General features: G+C 44.1%; 1 protein-coding gene across 1 annotated transcript; it reads right to left on the bottom strand.

Annotated features, from left to right (window-relative positions):
* Nucleotides 1-8,112: 8,112 nt before the first annotated feature.
* On the bottom strand, nt 8,113-13,873 carry RTP1 (receptor transporter protein 1). The gene is made up of 2 exons (XM_004473683.2): nt 13,552-13,873; nt 8,113-11,737 (listed from the first exon to the last, which is right to left on the bottom strand). The coding sequence occupies exons 1-2, from the start codon at nt 13,821-13,823 to the stop codon at nt 11,218-11,220; spliced, it is 792 nt and encodes a 263-aa protein (XP_004473740.1). The 5' UTR covers nt 13,824-13,873; the 3' UTR covers nt 8,113-11,217.
* Between the last annotated feature and the right edge of the window lie 5,021 nt (nt 13,874-18,894).

Genomic DNA, 18,894 nt, shown 5'->3' with positions numbered 1-18,894 from the left:
GCTTCTTAGAGAAATGGCTGATTCTAGGACCGGGAAGGGAATATACATGAGGACCCTGGTGCATCTTGTAAGGAGAGAGACTAAGGAAGGGCTCAGAGAACTCAGCAATGATGGGGGGAGGGGGGTAGTATGTCAAAGGATCTCAGGAGCCAACTCAAAGAATGCCCAAGGCCAAAGATGGAACATTTTGAGCAACAATATAAATAATGTAATACTGTATTATAATGCAAAGCATAAAATAAATATCCATGAGTCAACACTCATATGAATAAATGATTGAATAAATAAATGTGGGAGAATAGACAAAAGTGCTGTGCAGAAGAATGCCAAATAAATTATATATATAGATAATCTACCCTCAAGGAGGTGAAGTTTAAATCCCCACTCCTAAATGTGGGCTGCACATTGTGACTTCCTTCTAAAGAGTATGTATGGAAAAGGGGGAGAAAAGAGTTACTTTACAGAGGAGAAACCTCACAAACCCTACCTCAGCCAGGTGGTCATAGGTATCAACAGCAATAAGCCATGCTGATCACATGTGTCCTCGATATGATGTCATGAAAACAGCGCTTTACCTCTGTGGTTTTCTTCCCACAAACCCATAATGCCAGTCTAATCTGCGAAACACATCAGACAAATCTCAGTTGAGAAGCATTCTACAAAAGAACTAACTAATACTCCTCAGAACTGTTAAGGTCTTCAAAAACCAGGAAAGCCTGAGTAACTATTACAGTCAAGAGGAGTCTAAAGACACGTGACAACTAAAATATAATGTGGTACCCTGGATGGGATCCTGGAACAGAAAAAGGACATTAGGTGAAAACTAATGAAATCTGAATAAAGTATGGACTTATAGTTAATAAAAATATATAAATGTTCATTACTTGTGACAAATGTACTGTACACAGTAAGATACTAACAGGGGAAACTGAGTGTGATGTATATGAGAGCCTTCTGTACTATCTTCAATTTTTCTGTAAATCTGAAACTACTATAAAATAAAGTTTATTTTTTTTAAAAAAACATGGTCCTCAATCTCTCCAGGATTTGAAATCAAGCTCTTAACTCTTAGACTAATGGTTCTCAAATTGGCTGCACCCAGGGATCACTTGGGAAGTTGAAAAAAAAAAAATACCACTGCCTGGGTCTCATCCTCCAGAGATTCAAATATAATCTGTTTGGAGTAAGGCCTGAGCATTAAGTCCTTTTAAAAATTTCCCATTCTCATGTGCATTCAGTTTGAAAGCCACTGTTCCAGTCCATACTGATGGTATGTAACCCCAAAGAACATTGGGAGCCTCTATTTCCCAAGCATGGGTCCTTGCCTAAGGTCACTCACCTGTTAAGAGGCAGATAGGAGGTAGGCAACCTGGTGCTATGAGGCCTGATCTGGAACATTTGCCTGGCTCTCAGAAGCAACACCATTGCTAAGACGTTTCTGCCTTAGTGTTTTCCTAGAAAGAACAGTGCTCTCTTACTATGCAGTGGCAAACTGCAGAAGGGACGAAGCATTCTAGACAGGGGGGACTAGCACATGCAAAGGCAGGGGTATGAAAGGGCCTTGGGTGTTTGGGGGAAACTGAGTGGCATTGGTGTCCCTGGAGAGCAAGATAAATTGGGGGAAAGAATACCATTTGGAAAGATCTTAGGGTCACGGAGAACCTTTGATGCTCAACTTGGTTTGGGGGACGTGGAGACATTTGAGGTTCTGAACCAAGGAGAGATGCCATCAGCTTTACCTTTCAAATGAAGCCTTAATGCAGAGAGTGAACTGAGGGAGCAAAGGCTGAAAGGCAGCGAGACTCAGCAGGCAAGTGACCCTATGGTCCTGAACAAGGGCAGGACAGTGGGGATGGAAGAAAGGAATCTGCTTCCTGGGGCTCTGAAAACCCAGGACTGGGCCCTCAGAAATCAATTTTAACATATTCCCAACCTCAGTTAATACCTGAGGGTGAATTAATAGAGAAATAGAGGAAAGAAGGCAGGGCAACAAAATCCAAAGGCATTTTTCCAGGTCCTTGGTCTGTGTGTGACCTTCTGGAATCAACACTTGACTCCAGAAAGGAATCCATAGAGTTCCCTGAACTTGAAGGAAGGAGACAAACAAGGTCTTCCCTGCATCTGGTACGCTTTTACATTTTTTCAAGAAGATAAGGAAAATATAATTTGGATGCAAAACACAGGCTCAGTTTCCAGTATCGAGCTTCTAACCACAGGCAGAAAGAAAGCCAGGACAGTTTCAACACCTAGGCAGATCTCAAAGGATCGAAGGGAGTCCCAGCTGTGGTATGGCATGTTAGGGTAAGCAGGGTAAATGATGAGCAGATCAGCATGCTCGGGAGCACATCTCCCACACCAGCATCCACAAGTCCCAGTGGAGGCCTCTGAAAAGTGACAGATTATGATCCCTTCACACACAACAGACCAGCACCAACCCAAACCAGTCCTGGAGGATCCGAGGGTGCAGTGTAGATGCAGTGCAGGCCCCAAGTCCAGGGTCTTGGAAGCCGCTGACCTTTTTGAGAGTGAAGACTCTCATCTCCCCTTGTGCCTGTTTGTCCTGTGACATTCTTCCATCTTGCACATCTCCTGGAACCACCTGGCTTATTTAGCCCATGCCTAAGAAAGACTCACTCACAATCCAGTCCTGCTAACAGAATCCAAGACAACATTTCTGACGCCATCTCCCTTCTATCCAAGTTTGCCTATGCAATGCCCACAGCTGTGTCAGCAATGTAGGCCTCCTACTGTCTTTTCATCTTACTTCATTTTAAAATTATGAAATATTTTCAAATATACTAAAAAAAAAAAAAAAAAAATAGAGACAAAAATCCATGCCCTGTTCTGACTTGATGAAACAACATGTCCCATGCAAGGGACATCTGCAGGATTCCAATCCAAAGGGTGAGTTGGTGTCATGAGAGAGAAGGTGCTTTTAGCCAGTGCAAAGAGCTCTGAACCCTGACCCCAAAGACCACAGCTCCAGCCCCAGCTCTGTTGCCTAATGGCTTTGAAAGCTCAGGCGCATCACCCTTTCTATGCCTCAGTTTTCTCAGTCCGCCTGTTGGCTCCTTGTTTTTCCTACCAGTGCAGATGCCCAGGGCTCAGTCCTTGGGTCTCTTTTCTTTTTGACCTATCCTCACTCCCTGAATAAGCTCATTTAGTCACATGATGTTATATATTATATATATGCTGATGATTCTGAAATTTTAACTCTAGCCTGGGCCTCTCCTCTGAACTACAGGCATGAATATACAACTGCCATTTTGGCATCTCTAATGTTAAATGTCTAACAGAATGTTTAAAAAGTGGTAAACTATTCTTCCAGTGGCCTGGGCTGAAAATTATGGGGCCTCTTTCTCTTGGATCCCACATCTGAGTCATCAGCAAATCTTGCCAGCTCTAACTTTAAAATACACCCAGACTCAACCATAGGGGCTACCATTCTGGTACAGGCCCCCATTGCCTCTGCCAGGACTGCTTTGGAGCCTCCAACTTGGTCTTTCTGCTTTCACCTTGACCTACCACAATCTATTCCTAGCATAGTGGCCAGAGCATCCCTGTTAAAATATAAGTTGGATTACATCACACTACTTCTCAAGACTTCCTGTCTCATTCAGATTAAAAGCCAATATCCTGACTTATGGCTTATATGTTCTGATCCACATTACCACTCCGTTGAACATTTCAACCTGCTTCCTACCTCAGCACCTTTGCATGAACCATTCCTTCAGCCTAGATATTATTACTCATTTTCTTCATGTTTCTTCAAATGTCACCTTCTTAGTGGGGCTTTCTCTAGCTACCTTGTAATTTCATCCCCCACCCTTCCTATCTCCCTTTCCTACTTATTCTTCTCCATAGTACTTAACAATATCTAATATACCACACAGTTTGCATGTATTGTCTGGCTCCTCTCCTATCATATAAGCACCACAAGGAAAGTGATTTAGCTGTTCTGCTTATCGCTATTTCTCCAGGGCCTTGAACACTACCCAGCACATACTATATACTCAATATATATTTTTTAATGAATGAATCTCTAAAATAGGATGTATCTTTTAAAGTCCCCAAAATATCACTATGGCCTTTTAAGAAGGGAGTGAGGACTTACTGGTCTTGGTTTACAAAGGAGACAAATTCCAAAGCTACCACCCAACTCCTTTTATAAGGCAATATCTTTCAAGCTGCCTTTCTAAAATGTGAAAACTTTTACAGAGAAGTCAGAGTAAATTGTATAAAAGTTTACTTCCAGACAAGATGGGAAAGGAATATGTTTATGATTGTTTCAAACTCCCAACCAACCAGGCAGACCGAAATCCCAGGGTGACTACTAGATGACTCATTGGCAGGATGAGGGTCAGCACCACCCCAAATGCCCCAGAGCAAGTAGGATTAAGTAGCGGTTTGTGAGCAAGGGCAGATCTGGCAAGGACCCTGCAGATCACCTTATTTCTTTGCTTTACAAATGGGGAAACTGAGACCCAGGGGAGTAAAAACACTAAATCACCCAAGGTCAGCAACCTAAATCATGGCTAAACTAAGGCTGAAACCAGGTTGCCTGACCCCCTGGGCAAGGAACGTTCTACTCAACAACCATCACCCTACTCTCCCTCACAAGGTTCTGTCATGAAACAGTCACAGGACAGGCGGATTTCATTTCCCTGGTGCATGTGGCAGTACCCAAGCAATGCCAAAAGGAAATTCCTTAGCTTGGAGTCCTACAGAGAACCAGAATGGGGCTTGGAAAAGAGCTAAATTCCTTTCAGGGTATTTCAGCCAATGGGTAATGGAGCCTAGAAATCCCTGGTGTTTTATGCTTGGGGAGATTTTTTAAAATAGCTACCTTTGAAGAACAAAGAGTGGTCACCATAATGCTGGAAAAATGAAGTCATTGCTTTGAAATGAATATGAGGGGAAGAAAGGAAATAACTCTACATATTATTGAAATCAACTAGCCTCAGACTTTGAGCTGGGAAGTTAACCCTTGCCTTTGACTTTTTTCAAAAAGCATTTGCCCACAGAGCTTAATCTGAAATGACAGAGAGAAATAGCCCTTTAGGACTGAAAGTGAAGGGAAAGAAAAAAGAAGATGAATATTCTGTGAGCATGTGCTCTGTATCAGACATTATCACATTCTCTTATTTATTCCTTACAATAGCCCCCTGAAAGAAGTTATTATTATGCCCATTTTGATGAGGATAATGAGACTAAAAGAGCTTAAGTGCTTACCTAAGCTCATACAGCCATTAAGGAGCAGTGCCAGGGCCCCAGATTTCATGATCTTTTTACCCCATGTTGTACAATGCTGGTTAAGTTCCTTATTTTTCTCTTGACCTCAGTTCCCCTTTAGTAAAATAAGGGATCTAGATCAGGAAAGCTCTAGTTTGTCTTACAGCTGTCTCACAGTCCTGATACGGGCTTACCATGCTGGAAATCATCCTTAGTTGGTGCTATTCTTGGTGCTCAGGACCACTGACCCACAGGAAGTGTTCTCCCATTGGGTTGGTCCCTATTCAGATGGGTTTGGAGGCTGTGACTGAGACAGCACTTCTTGCTAACGCTTGCTAAGGCTTTCAGCCTCTGGAACCTCAATTCAGGGCCTGTTAGTCTCTTCCCAGCTTTTACGTGAAGACTAGTGCTCAGAAGCTCCAGTAGGAGAAGCCCAGGATCCTGGAGTATCCCAGAGAAGTTTATTTATAACACATAAGGTACATCAGACAAGCTCATCATGTCCCATGTGGCAATGTGTACTTTGAGCAAGCCAGGAATTCCCAGATAGGTATCTGTTCTACAGATAAAGAACAATAAGGCAAAACTATAATGGAAACTATTGACCACAGTTAGCAGCAACGCTTCAATGTGTGTTCATCAGTTGTAACAAATGTACCACACTAATAAAAGATGTTGTTAATGGGAAAAAGTATGGCAGGAGGGGTGGGGTATATGAGAATCCCCTATATTTTTGATAAAACATTTATGTAATCTAAAGCTTTTTTAAAAATTAAAATTAAAAAAAAGAGCTGGATAGAATAATATCACCCTCCCCCTGCCATGTCTGTGAGACCTAAAAAAGTATAAAATTTAAATGCAAAAAAAAATAAAGAACAATAACGCAGACAGGCGAGGCCTCCTTATATTGAAAACTTCTTCCTAGCAGAGCACAAAGAGCAGTGGGAAAGACCTCTGGACTAGACTAGGCAAGGTTTGGACTCCTGACTCTGCTACTGCCTGACAATGGGACGTGTTGGATAAGTTATTTCCACGCTCTGGTCACATTTTATCATTGTCAAAATGAAGTGGTTGACTTTCTAAAGATTTTTCCAACTCTAAAATCCCATGACCCTGCAAAAAACTTCCTTTCCTGAAAATAAGTCCAGAATCACAGTGCCTTAGAATTGGAAGGGAAATTAGAGGCTATAAGAGGGAAGCAGAGGGTACTATATAATCTCAGCAGAAAAAGTGATTCTATTTTTGCATGGATGCGATCCAGAGGAAATAGTGTGGGCTGGAGTCTGTAGAATAAGTTGGAATTAACCTAGCAAACAAAAAAACAAAGATGGAACAGCATGTGTGAAGAATCACTATGGCCTTGTATGGAGGATGGATTGTAGGAGGGTCAGAGAAGAAAGAGCAGTTAGGCCATTGTAATGATCCAGGTGAAAGACGATGCTTGCTTAGATTAAGATATTAGCAATGGAGATGGAGAGAAGTGAACGGACTCCAGATAGATAAAGAAGGTAGACTCATGATTTGGATATAGGGGATGAAGAAAAGGATGACACCCAGGTTTCTAAATGACAGGCAGGGTGGGACCATGGTACCATCCACTGATACATGGAACTCCAGAGAGGAAAGCAAATTTTAGGATTTGCTTGAACATGTTGACTCTGAGGTACCTTAAGATGGTCAAAGGCAGATGTCAAGTAGGAAGGATGATGTAAAAATAAGAAGACCAAAAGAGAGTTCAGGTTTACAAATATAGATCTGAACCATCATCATATGGATAATTAAATGAAAATATCAGAATTGATTAGATCATCCAGAGAGTGTGGACAGGTGAGAAAAAAGAGATGACTTAGGACAGAAGCCTAAAGAATACCAGCATTCAAAAGACAAGCAGAAGCAGAGAATCCTATAAAGAAGATGGGAAGAAACAGCCAAAAAGCTGATGTTAAATCAAGAGAAGAGGGTATCTCAAACCAAACGAACAGAGAGTTTGGAATTTGACTCCTTTGAGAAATCAAGAAAAATAAGGTTTTGAAGGTACACTGGATTCAGCCATAAGGTGGCCACCGGTGACCTTGGTAAGGAGAGTTTCTGAAGATTAGTGGGGGTGGAAGCCAGCCTGTAGAATTAACAGGAGACAAAATTGTGGAGACAGTGAGTAAAGACAGTCTTTGGAAATATTTGGTTGTGAAATGTAGGCGAAAAGGCAGGATCTGGAGGGGAATGTGGGGGTCAAGTGAAGAACTTAAGCAGAGAGAAAGAAAAGTTAAATATGCAGGAGAGCGCATGGGTAGAGCTCAGGCTGGGTCTCACCCTGTTAGAGGACAATTGACCTAACAGAGCATGTCCAGAGGAGAAAGACCTGGTATATTAGAGTCCTTTAGTTGAAAAGCACAGAGACTGCAGATGTTTTAGCCAAAAACAAAAGGGAATTTTTTTTTAACTATGCAGAAGTTCATAGAATCAAAAGGAAGTTTGGAAGGCAAGACTTAGCAAAGGACAAAGTTGGGCAATGCTGGGCATGTAAGTAGCCAGAAGTCTTTTACAATCACACCAAGGGATCACCACTGGAATTAAAGCACTCCATCTGCTTTCAGTCTTTTTATCACTTTGCTCATGATTGAAATTCCAATTAGCCTTGCTTGGGCCATGTGCCTGCCCCTTGATGGGGATCAGGGGAGATGCAAAGTTCCTTAATAATTCTGCCAGACTGTAGTCTACAGGGAAGAGTAATTCCCTGAAAAGAAAATCAGAGTGCTATTGCTCAAAGAATGTGGGATGGATGCCAAGCTACCAGAAAGAACTATAATACAGATTAGTACTGAAAAGTAAAAAAACTGGGGCATTTAACCTGAAAATGTCAGAGCAAGAACACAAACCCTGTTTTCAAATACCCATTCAGCATTTATTCATTTATTCATTCAACATGTTTTATTGACGGTCTATCATATTTGAATGCTGTTCTAATCTTTTGAGATAAGCAGGTAAACAAAATAGACAATGGTCCCTGACTTCATGGAAATTACATTCTACAGGGGGTAGACAGAAAATAGACTGAACATTATAATTAAATAAATTACAGAGTAGGTTAAGAAGGTGATAACTACTATGGAAAAAAGAAATGTGAGCAGGTGCTCAGGACATCTTTTATGTACAACCTCAGATTCTCCCAGCCTCACCTACTACTTAATCCAGCCATCACTGCTGGGACCAGTCCCACACAGGCTCCCACCAGCTTTACACAGGCTCAGCCTCATGGCACCTTGCCTCAGGTCCACGCCACATGCCTCCCACCTCCCATCCTGGTCTTTCTGTGCTCTGGACTCATGAACCTACAACACGAAAGGTAGGGGAGTATACTCCCTTAACCACTGGGATACGAGAGTCAGTGGAGAGACTTACCCCTCCACCCCCACCCACCCAACCACAGCTGCTCCTGAGATGCTGCACAACAGGATCCTCAGATGGTTCTGTGGGACTGAACAACCAGCCAGCCAGTTGAGGTGGACAATTTGATAAGGCCTCCTTCTATTGCTTTCCCCCTCTTCTTGGCTTCATTCCCCCTTCCTCACTCCTGCTTCCTGGAATCAAAATCTCCAATAAAGTACTAACACAAGCCTCTGCCTCAAGTCCTGCTTTCTGGTAACCTATGCTAAGGTTGAAGCACAATGTGCTAGGGAGGTGAGGATCTGGCTGGAGATGGGCTGTCTTGTGGGTTCATTTTTTCATTAGACAAATATTTATTGAACACTTGCTCTGTGCTCAGTAGAAAATAAAATACATAGATTCTGTGCTTGTTGGAACATAAGTTCAAGCAGGTATTATATCCACAGGCAAGTAAGTATAACAAAATTTGATGAGTGTCCTAGCAAGGGTGGGAAAACCTAAAAAATGGAAACTCTCAGAGTAGGATAAAGCCAGTATGGCAGGAAGGCAGGAGCAGGGAGGATCAAGGGAGGGTCAAATCCCCATGATAGGGTATGGGGAGTGCATAGAAAGTCTGGAAAGAGGGAAGCTAATCTCTGGACCTAGAGAATACAAGGTAGATCAAGAAGGGACTCATGGTTCAGTTATCTCAAAATTAGGTGCAAACGGAATCCTGTTCCTTAGTTAGAAGGCATTATGCCAGGTGGCATGGGTGGGTCACCTGGAAGTTTTAGTTGAATTCAGATGCTCAGTCTCACCCCCCAGGAATTCTGACTGAGCTGGTCTGGGGCAGAAGTTGGGCATTGATATTTCTTTAAAAGCTCCCCAGTATTTCTTAAGTGCAGCCAGGATGAGAAACTCTGTGGTCAGTGGAGAATCTCACGGGGAGCAGAGACTGCCCCTAAGGCCCCACTGTATCGCAGCACCCAAATCAGAGAGTAGGTGCTCAAGATATGGGAACTGGACAAAGGAATGAATACTGTGTGAGATAAGTGAAGGAAATCATAAGTCAGTGGAATTAGAGCAAGGGGAGGAGGAGTCAGACTGACCTCCTGCTGAGTCCCTAAATGACTGACCAAGGGCTGCCTGACATCCCTCCTTCCTATCGATGAGACCGGCCCAGAGCTTGGGGCTGGAGCCAAGTGGAGATTTACGTGGGGGCCCCAAGAAGAAGAGGGGAAAGGGAAGATGGAGAATTAGGGAGACCAACAGCCCACTACTGAGGAGGTACAGTGTGGGGAGCCTCAAACACAGTAATGACTACTAAGCCCAGTGGAAGATATCCTGTCTTTATTAAAGTACCCCATCTTTATATACATGGTCCCCCTCCCTCCACCACCCCAGACAGTGGTGACTTTCCATTAAGTAGGGGAGCAGTAGGGGGAGGAGGAGAGAGAGTCAACATGAGGGCCCTCAAAAGTAGAAGATGGCATCCCATCTCCTGCTTTCTGCCTCTCTGCCCTCCTCCCCTCCATACACCCACTACCAGAAAGTCTTCTCTCCTCTGACTCCAGGCAGTATTGCATCTCCATTTTAAAGAAATGTAAGATTCTCCTGTATAACTATGTGCTTCTCTATGGAAAAGCATTCCACATCTTTAACACCCCCTCTCTTGCTGAGGACCCCCATCCCTGTGGTTCTAGGTGGACAGCTGATCTTTGGCAAGAGAGTCATGCATGGCCAGACTGCAAAAGCTGTTCAACTATAGTTTGAGCAAAGAACCCTGGAGGCCTGGCCCAAAACCCTGAAGACTCCCTAGACACCCAGTGATTACATTTGTTTCCCAAGGATTTTGTGTTTTGTGTCTAAAGCTCACCTTCTAACCATCTCCCTTAAATTCTCCACCAGCTCACATGCAGTGGGTAGGAAACTTAACTCTGGGACTCCACCAACTCTGAGCCAGGCAGTTCCCAGAATCCATCTTGAGTGAAGGGAAGCTAGAAGCTGGGAAGTCTAGGAACCCCTCACTCCCTTTCAAGAGGAACATTTGTTTTTTGCATGGAGGCAGAGCTGTGGATGAGGTTCATACAGTAGCCAAAGAGGTTCATTTAAGACTGCAGCTACAGGAAGTAGGATTTAAGAGGGGAGTAGGGGACAGGACTCTATAAGACAACAAGGATGGACTCATTCCTGCAGAAAAGCCTTTGAGGTCATCTAGTCCTGGGTTTTCAATTTTTTTTTAAAGCAGTTGAACCTTTTTTCATACAAAAACCTTAAATGAAACTCCATTTAAGATGGAGCCAATCTGACTGAAGGAAGAGGAGGAGGTAGGAGTTGGGGATGGATAATTGGACCAGGAGGTGGAACCCCACTCTCTTAGCTAACTTGCCAAATACAAAATCCCTGAGGCATCTATGCGGAACTTCAGGGCCCTGAGTTTCTCTCTGAAAACCACTCCTTTAACCCAAACCCCTCATTTTACAGATGGAAAAACCGGGTGGTTTGTCCAGGTCTCACCCAGTCAGTGGCAGTGCCAGAGCTAGAACTTGACACCACTCCCAACTCAGGTCTCTCTCCCCACCCCATCCTCATCCTCACAGGCCTTGGAGTCTCCAGGGAATCTTAGACGGAGCTGCGGAAAGAGAATTGCAAGTAAATGATCAGCAGCAGGACGGTGGCCCAAAACAAACACCAAGGAATGGAGCAGAAGTTGCAGCCAGAGCCCTCCTCGGCCTGCGGCTTAGTGGGGCTAGGGGCCCGCGAAAAGGTGTAGGTGGTCGCCTCCTCCTCCAGCAGCTTCTCGCTGGGCTTCCAGTGCACGATGCCCTCCTGGCAGGCCTCGCAGAACTCGCCGCGGTGCCGCCGAGTGTCTTGGCGGCTGGCCACGTGGATGCGGTAATGGCCGCCTCGCTCGCCGTAGCACTGCTCGCGCAGGCTGGTGATGAGGTTGTCCACCAGGCTCTCGATGTTCTCCTCCAGCATGCTCGACTCGTCCAGGTGGGCTGTGCCGCACTCGTAGCAGAGCTGCTTGAAGACGCGCATGCGCACCGAGCCCGCCCGCTGAGTGCGGTCCAGGTGCATGTGGAAGAGGATGACCACGTGGGGCGACTGCCAGGTGTGCCAGCACCACGAGCAGTGGAACCTGCGGGGAGGAGGGGAGGAAGGGGGAGACAACGGGATAGAAGCGGTGGAAACAGCCCCAAGAAGGAGATGGGAGGAAGCGGAAGGTGGATGGAGCCTGGAGGCGGGGGCGGAGTGTTTACAGTGCCTTGGGTTCATTAGCGCTCCGCCTCCTTCCCCAGGAGGCCACCCTGCCTGCTCCCTTGTGAGCCCCCCGGGCACCCGAGCTGGCTCATCAGGGTGCCACCTGGCTCCCCCTTCCTCCTCCCACAGGCCTGAGCACCTTTGCCCTGATACCCTCAGATCTTGCTCCTTTCCCCCGGGGTCCCATTTCCCATCTGTAAAATGCACGTGCTGCACTAGATAGGCCAGTCCTCCTCAGACCTCCTGGAAGTCTGCTTGTGGGGATAACCCGCACCAGACTCTTGTGTGTCAACATGGACCGTCAACTGGCTAAACCCACATCAGGAGAAAATGTCACTGACATCCATCACCATCAGCCTCCAGGCAAGTGCCAGGGTTAACCGGCTTCTTGCCTGGGAGTGGAAACAGTCTGCCCAGAGTAAACCTGGAGAGCGTAGATTCCCAACCCTGACCGGGGCCAGCTAGAGAGCTCAGCTGATCAGCCAGGTCTGGGAGAGAGGCACGAGGCCTTTCCACTCAGCTCCACAGAACTTCAGATCCTAGATCTTCCAGAAGCTCCTGGCCCCTGTCACAAGTTTCCAGTCCTTTGCACCCTTCATTCAGTTGGCTAAGGGGCTTCACGTTTCCATTTTCATCTCTTCTCTTTTATTCACATCCTTTGGGGGTTCTCTCTTCTCTTTCAAATCAGAATTGGAAAATGTCAGAACTGGAGGGACCTTAGAAATCTGCTAAACTTTCATTTTACTCTGGAAAGTACTCTGAGGCACAAAGAGTGAGAGCTCTGTGCTATACACTGCTACTTAGAGGCAGAGTTAGTGCCCAGCACATAACAGGTGTCCAACAAATGTTTCTTGAATTGGATTGAAATGAATGGACACCAACCCATGCAGGAAGAAGGGCCTTGCCTCTGGTCTCCTGGCTGCACCATTCGACCTCCCTATATTATATCCCAAAAGTTAGTCCTTGCATTATAGACCCATGACAAAGAGTGCTGGTAAGACTCAAGCAGGTCTTCTCAGACATTATTTTGTATACAAATCACCTAGGAATCTTGTTAAAATGCAGATTCTGATTAAGTAGGTCTAGGAGGGAGCTCAAGATTCTGTGTCTCTTAAGAAGCTCCGGGCAAGGCTGATGACTGTAAGTGGCAAGGATCTAAGCTAAACCCTCATTTTGCAAAAGGGGAAAGCAAGGTCCAGAGACGGAGATTGAATTGCTCAGTGGTCACAGAACTAAGAGTCGAGTCTGTTTTAGCACACTACATGAGTTTGATAATTTTAAATTAAATCAAATTAATTTAACTGAACCATCCCAGGATGAGACCACAGGCCTTCTGACACCCAGTGGACCTCAAGCTCCCTTCCATTCATTGTCAACCACTTTTAAGAGATTGTTAAATCTGAAAATACATAAAATGTCAGAGTTTAAGACTATTACAGATATTCTATTTTTCTAAAATATATATATTTATTTTCCAGATGGGGAAACTGCAGCTCAGAGAGGGAAGCTACATTAGATGCTCAGTGGAAGACTTGGCATCATATTCAAGTATACTGAGTCCCATTTAAGCGTTCTTTCTCTGCCTCCGTACACCTGGCCCAACTGTGCCATCTGAACACCTGGGCTGAAGGTCCTCCAGGAGCTGGGGAGTTAGAGGTCGCCTGCAGGGTCCCTGCTTACTAGGCTACTCACCTGCCTGAGGCATGCAACTCCAGGTACTGCTTCCAGCCGGGGGCCAGCACATTGTGCTTGAGGTTGGGGTCTATGATGAGGTCCCAGCTGTCAGCTGGCTTTGCCTGCTCCATCTTTTCATAGAAGACTTTCTTCCATTCACCTGTGGTCACACTTTTACACATGGTCTTGTCAGTGGGAAGGGAGGGCAAGCTCCACTTGAACGAGAACACGGGCAGCGAGGGCAGGTGCAAGGCAGGGCAGCGCAGTCTCCACGGTCTAAAAATCCTCATCAGCAAGACCAGGAGGAAGCAGGACCCAGCTCCCTCCTTTGTCCGCAGTGGAACCTGTTTCCACGGCAACCAGGCGGGGTGCCAAGAGACAGGGATTGGGGAGGAGAGAGTCTCCAAAGGGGTGCCCCAGGGCCCTTAGCTGAGCCTTGGAGGCAGGATTTGTGATTCTAAGTGACCCAAGACAAAACGGGGGTCCTGAAAGGAGACTGCATTTCAGACCATCTCACCAGCCTGCAAAGAGCATGGGAAAGCATGGACCTGGAAGCTGGCTCAGCTTTACCTGCTGTCCCCTGGAGTCATCATCAGCATCTGGCTGCTATGGTAACCATGATGCCTTGGGGAGCCAAGGAGAAGTAAGGATGGGGAGGTATAGACCTTTTAATAGATAGAGCAATAATAGCCTCTTCTGCTCTCCCACCCATCTTTTGGTCAGGACTTCTCCACTTATAAAAAACAACTGGGGGTATCTTGATCCTTCCACCATTATTATTGCCACTGTACACATCAGAAGCCTAGGACTCACCTAACTTGTAAATGGCAGAACTGGTATCCAAGTACAAGACCACTGTCCCCATACATATTCACTAATTCACTCATTTCTAACATATATATGTGTCAGACTCTATGCTACATGCTTATACCGGACCCAGGAACATAACGCAACAGGACCTGTGTGGTAATGGCCTTGTACAAGGGCAGCCATCTGTGCACGAAGGTAGGAGACATTGCATCAGCCTGGCAGGAGAAGACAAGATGATTTTCATGCCGATTATAGAAGAAGAGCACAATATCCACAGGCAAAGCAGCCTTTACGGTAATTGCCTCTCCTGCTATCTTTTTAATATTTTTTCCTTTATAAAAGTAACATAGGTTTATTATAGAAAAATTATAAAATATAGATAAAACAATGTACAACTCTTCTATAATATCCCTACCAAGTAACCACTGTCAATATTATGATATACTTATCCTGCCTGTGCCTGCCATTTTTTTGTACAAATATGTGCATATCCATTTTTACAAATTTAGGAATATAATCTACATAGCACATTGTGAACTTTTAAAAACATAACTATATCATGAATATTTTCTAGGTCGTTAATATTATTCCGTGAAAGCATCTTGTAGGTTGCCTATATTCTGCTATATGGGTAGGCATAATTGATTCAGTTAATCCTCAATTTTGGGACATTAATGGGGTTTTTTTTCCTTTCAATTTCTCACGATTACACTCTTATTGCCTATTTTTTATAAAACTTATTAATTATGCTCACAGATTTGCATTACAGGCATCAATCCTTCCTGTAGTCAAAAGCATAGCACTACTTGACTCCATGCTCACAAAGACATAGTATCTGGAAAAGTCTGAGCAGACTTTTCAAACAGCATGAATTATGGACATCCTGCAGGTCCTACAGTTTGGAGATGAAGAAGAAGGGCCAGAAAACCCAATACACATTTGATTCCTACTTTCTTTCACCATGGCACAGATTTCTCTGTCTCAGAACATCTCTTTCCTAATCACCTGAGATCTTGTTAAAAAGTGTAGATTTCTTCTCTCGGAGTCTCAGTTTCCTAGTTTGCAAAATTGGGATAATTCCAACTTCATAATGTATATGCAATGAGGGATGAAACAAAGTAGGGATAATAATTCTAATTTTGTAATGCATATGCAATGAGGATTGAAGTGCAAGACTGCTCAAAAATTTAATAAATTTTGACTCTTAGGCAGTATCAAAAAAAATCCCAAAACAGTAGATTCCTGGTCATGCCTCCAAACCCACTAATCTAGCGTCTCTGGAACTGAGACCGAGGAAACCATTTAAGGACCCTGGGTGACTATTACCTTCCCTGAAGCTGAAGAACCACCAGTGAGGGAGAAGGAGCATGGGCTTTGTAACCAGGTGGCCAGGGTTCAAATCCCAGTTATGTTCCTTACTGGCCAGGAGCACCATTAATTCCTTCATCTTTCAAATGAAGATAATACAGCTCAGCAGGGTGGTAATATGACAAATTCTAGCTATGAAAGTGCCCATCATGGAGTCCAGAACATAACATTTATTCAGTTAATGTGTCTCTGCCTTCACAGCACTGGATATAGACATTTCAGCCTCTAAGAAGTGAAAGCAAAATCCACGTCCCTGTGAGTCATTGGATGCCAGGCACCCTGACTTAGTGGAAAGAACACTGAAGTGGGAGTGAGGAGATAGAAACACATATCGCAGCTCTGGTACTGGGTGGATTTGTATCCTTGGGAAAATCACTTCCCTTCTTCTGGCCTCAGTTTGCCCATCTGTTCAATGGAGAGTTAGAATACATGACACTCTAAGGTCCCTTCTGACTCTATCTAAATTCTTTGAGTTCAGAAGTTGAACAGAGGCAGTGAGATTGAGGAAGGAAACTCCTAATGGTGTCAGGTTGGGGTCTGTCTCACTGGGGGCTGATACAGATGTGAAGAGCTCTGGGACGCTGGCTCTGTACTAGACACAGAAAGACAAATTAATCCTAGAGCTACTGAGCATTACAATTGCCAGGGACTTTTAAATTCTCTGAGTCCCTTCATTAAACTTATAATCCTTCAAGTCAGTGTTCTTGCCTCTGAATTAAGGCAATTGATGCCCAGAGAAGTAAACTAACTTAATCAGTCTCAGAATTGGGGTGGGAGTTTCTCAGGTGGCAACCCCTGGTGGAAGTGAAAATGGAGGCTGGGACATTCCCAGGAAGCACATGAAGCTGAGGGAAGCTTGTAACTAGCCCCGGAGATAAGAATATTACCCCAAATCAGGAATGACTCCTCCAGAAGTATTTTTCAGTTGTTGCTACAATAAACACTATGATGAAAAACAAGAAGTCAGAACGTAAGAATCACCAGAGTTTGTGTATGGGAGTGGCGGGGGAGGTTAACCAGCTGATGCAATCCCCATTGGCACAAATTAAGTTTAATTTAGTATCTGAGGCTTGCCATGCAGAGGCCAATGTAATTCATCCTTCTGTATAGGAGAGTATTTTCTCTAATAAAATATTTCTATCAGGACTAAAAGCCATGGTATTGCCTCTTGCTCTTTATAAATGAGCTCTGAAGCCTTGGAATCCACAATTTAGAAGTTACCAATCTAGGCATCTTTAAAGTTATGGGTCTTACTCTGGTTGATTTCTTAAAACTTATGGCCATATTTTAAATCCATAAAATGGTTTAAAGCCTAAATCCCCATCTAGAAAGTGGATTGGCGAAAAGAGAGAAAATCATACCTCTAATTTATTGTTCAGTTTTAAAAGAAATATTTTTGTAAATTTTACTAATCTATTATTGCTTATCAAAATGTTACAGAAGTAAATATTGCCACTCTTAGAAATGATGCACTAATTAAAAGTTATTTTCAACCAGAGGAAATCGCTATGGTGCATTTGGAAAGGGGGAGCATGTGTTTTGGGGCTGGATTAGAAGTTGCTATTGGCATTTAGTGCCCAGGGACCAGGGATCTAAATGTGCCAATCTGTCCCACAACAAAGAATTTTCCATCTCAGAGTATTCCCCCCCTGCTGAGCTGGAAGAGTAAGCCCTCCATTGTCTGTGATTTACTGGTATAGTCAGCCCAAAGTGGCCAGATGGCAGTCTCAACTTGCAGTTTAATGAAACCGTTGTTTTGTGCTCTACTGGAAACATTACTCCCTTGGGAACCAAGATCTCTAAACCAGTGGAGCCCAAAGTTCTAGGCACAAGAAGAAAAAAAATCCCTAGTATATTATCAGCGGCAACTTTGAGAGAGCTATTCCCTTATCCACTCCTTAATTCCTGGAAATGGGGGAATCAACATCATATATTGGTTTCTAATTCAGAGCATGTACCACATCCTGGAGTACTTTATTCCAGCCCTGTAAGATGTCATCACCCAGCTGGTTCCATAACTGGATCTTCCTATGGTCACCACTATTCTGTCAGACCAACTGCTTCATGGTGATATGGAGGACACGATAAGACCATTGAATTCTATCAGCACAAGTCCATTGCCACATTTCATTTCCTTTAAAATGAGTTCCTTGTCAGAAGAAATGCTATATGGGATATCATAATGGTAAATAAGGTATTCTTTAAGGCTCCTCATAAGTGATCAGTCTGCCTATAGCAGAGATCAGCACTGAACCCTTAATTGTGACACAGTTCAGTGGGAGAGCTACCAGCCACCTGGTGGCTGCTTATATTGGACCATTTCCATCAGGGAAAGGGCAGAGCTTTCTTCTCACTGGAATAGACTTACCTTCCTTATCCATTATCCTTCTACTAAAATACCATCTATGAACTTCCAGAGTGCCTTTTTCACTCATAATATCCTCCACATGGGCCTCTCCACTTGGCTGCTTGGGTTTCCTCACTATATCGCGTTTGGTTTCCAAGAAGGGGCTTTCCAAGAGGAAGGACAGAGCCCAGAAAATCACTCCTATTATAGTCTCTGGTCAAAGTAATAACAACAACCAGTCATATTTAAGGAAATCAGAAATGGGTAAGTGGCATGTGCACAGAGAGGGAATGAATTGATGGCTGCCATCTTTGGAGACAATCTACCACAGTGCCTGATCATTTTTCCTCAGCCCCTGAAAATCTTAGTTCTAGGAGGAAGTTACATCAAATTTTGTGATGTAAGTAGGTGTGGTGGTTTGAAGCTGTATGTACCACAGAGAAACATGTTCCTAAATCTAATCCATTCCTGTGGGTGTGAAACTATCATAAGTAGGACTTTTTGATGAGGTTGATGAGTATGGCCCACCTACTTCAGGATGGGTCTTAATCTTATTACTGAAGTCCTTTATTAGTGGAATGAAATTCAGACAGGTGGAGAGAGAAAGCTACAGAGAGCCATAGGAAGCAAGAAGTTGGACATTGATGGAACCCAGATGAGAAGGGAAAGACCAGGAGACACCACCATGTACCTTGCCATGTGACAAGCTATGGACCAAGGTTCACCAAAAGCCAATCCCAGAACATCACAGTCTTCAGAAAGAAAAAATCATCTTGATGATGCTTCAATTGGAACTTTCTCTTAGCCTCAAAACCATAAGCAAATAAATTCCTACT

This window comes from Dasypus novemcinctus, chromosome 4 (genome assembly GCF_030445035.2).
Source record: "Dasypus novemcinctus isolate mDasNov1 chromosome 4, mDasNov1.1.hap2, whole genome shotgun sequence".
NCBI classification, from domain to species: Eukaryota; Metazoa; Chordata; class Mammalia; order Cingulata; family Dasypodidae; genus Dasypus; species Dasypus novemcinctus.
Note: the sequence above shows the minus strand (reverse complement) of the source record. Positions and strands in the feature narration are given on the sequence as shown.

Coding starts and splice junctions, on each gene's coding strand:
- RTP1 (XM_004473683.2), bottom strand. CDS start 13,823: ATGAGGATTTTTAGACCGTGGAGACTGCGCTGCCCTGCCTTGCACCTG. Junction 11,738..13,551: donor GAGTTGCATGCCTCAGGCAG/GTGAGTAGCCTA, acceptor TCCTCCCCGCAG/GTTCCACTGCTCGTGGTGCT.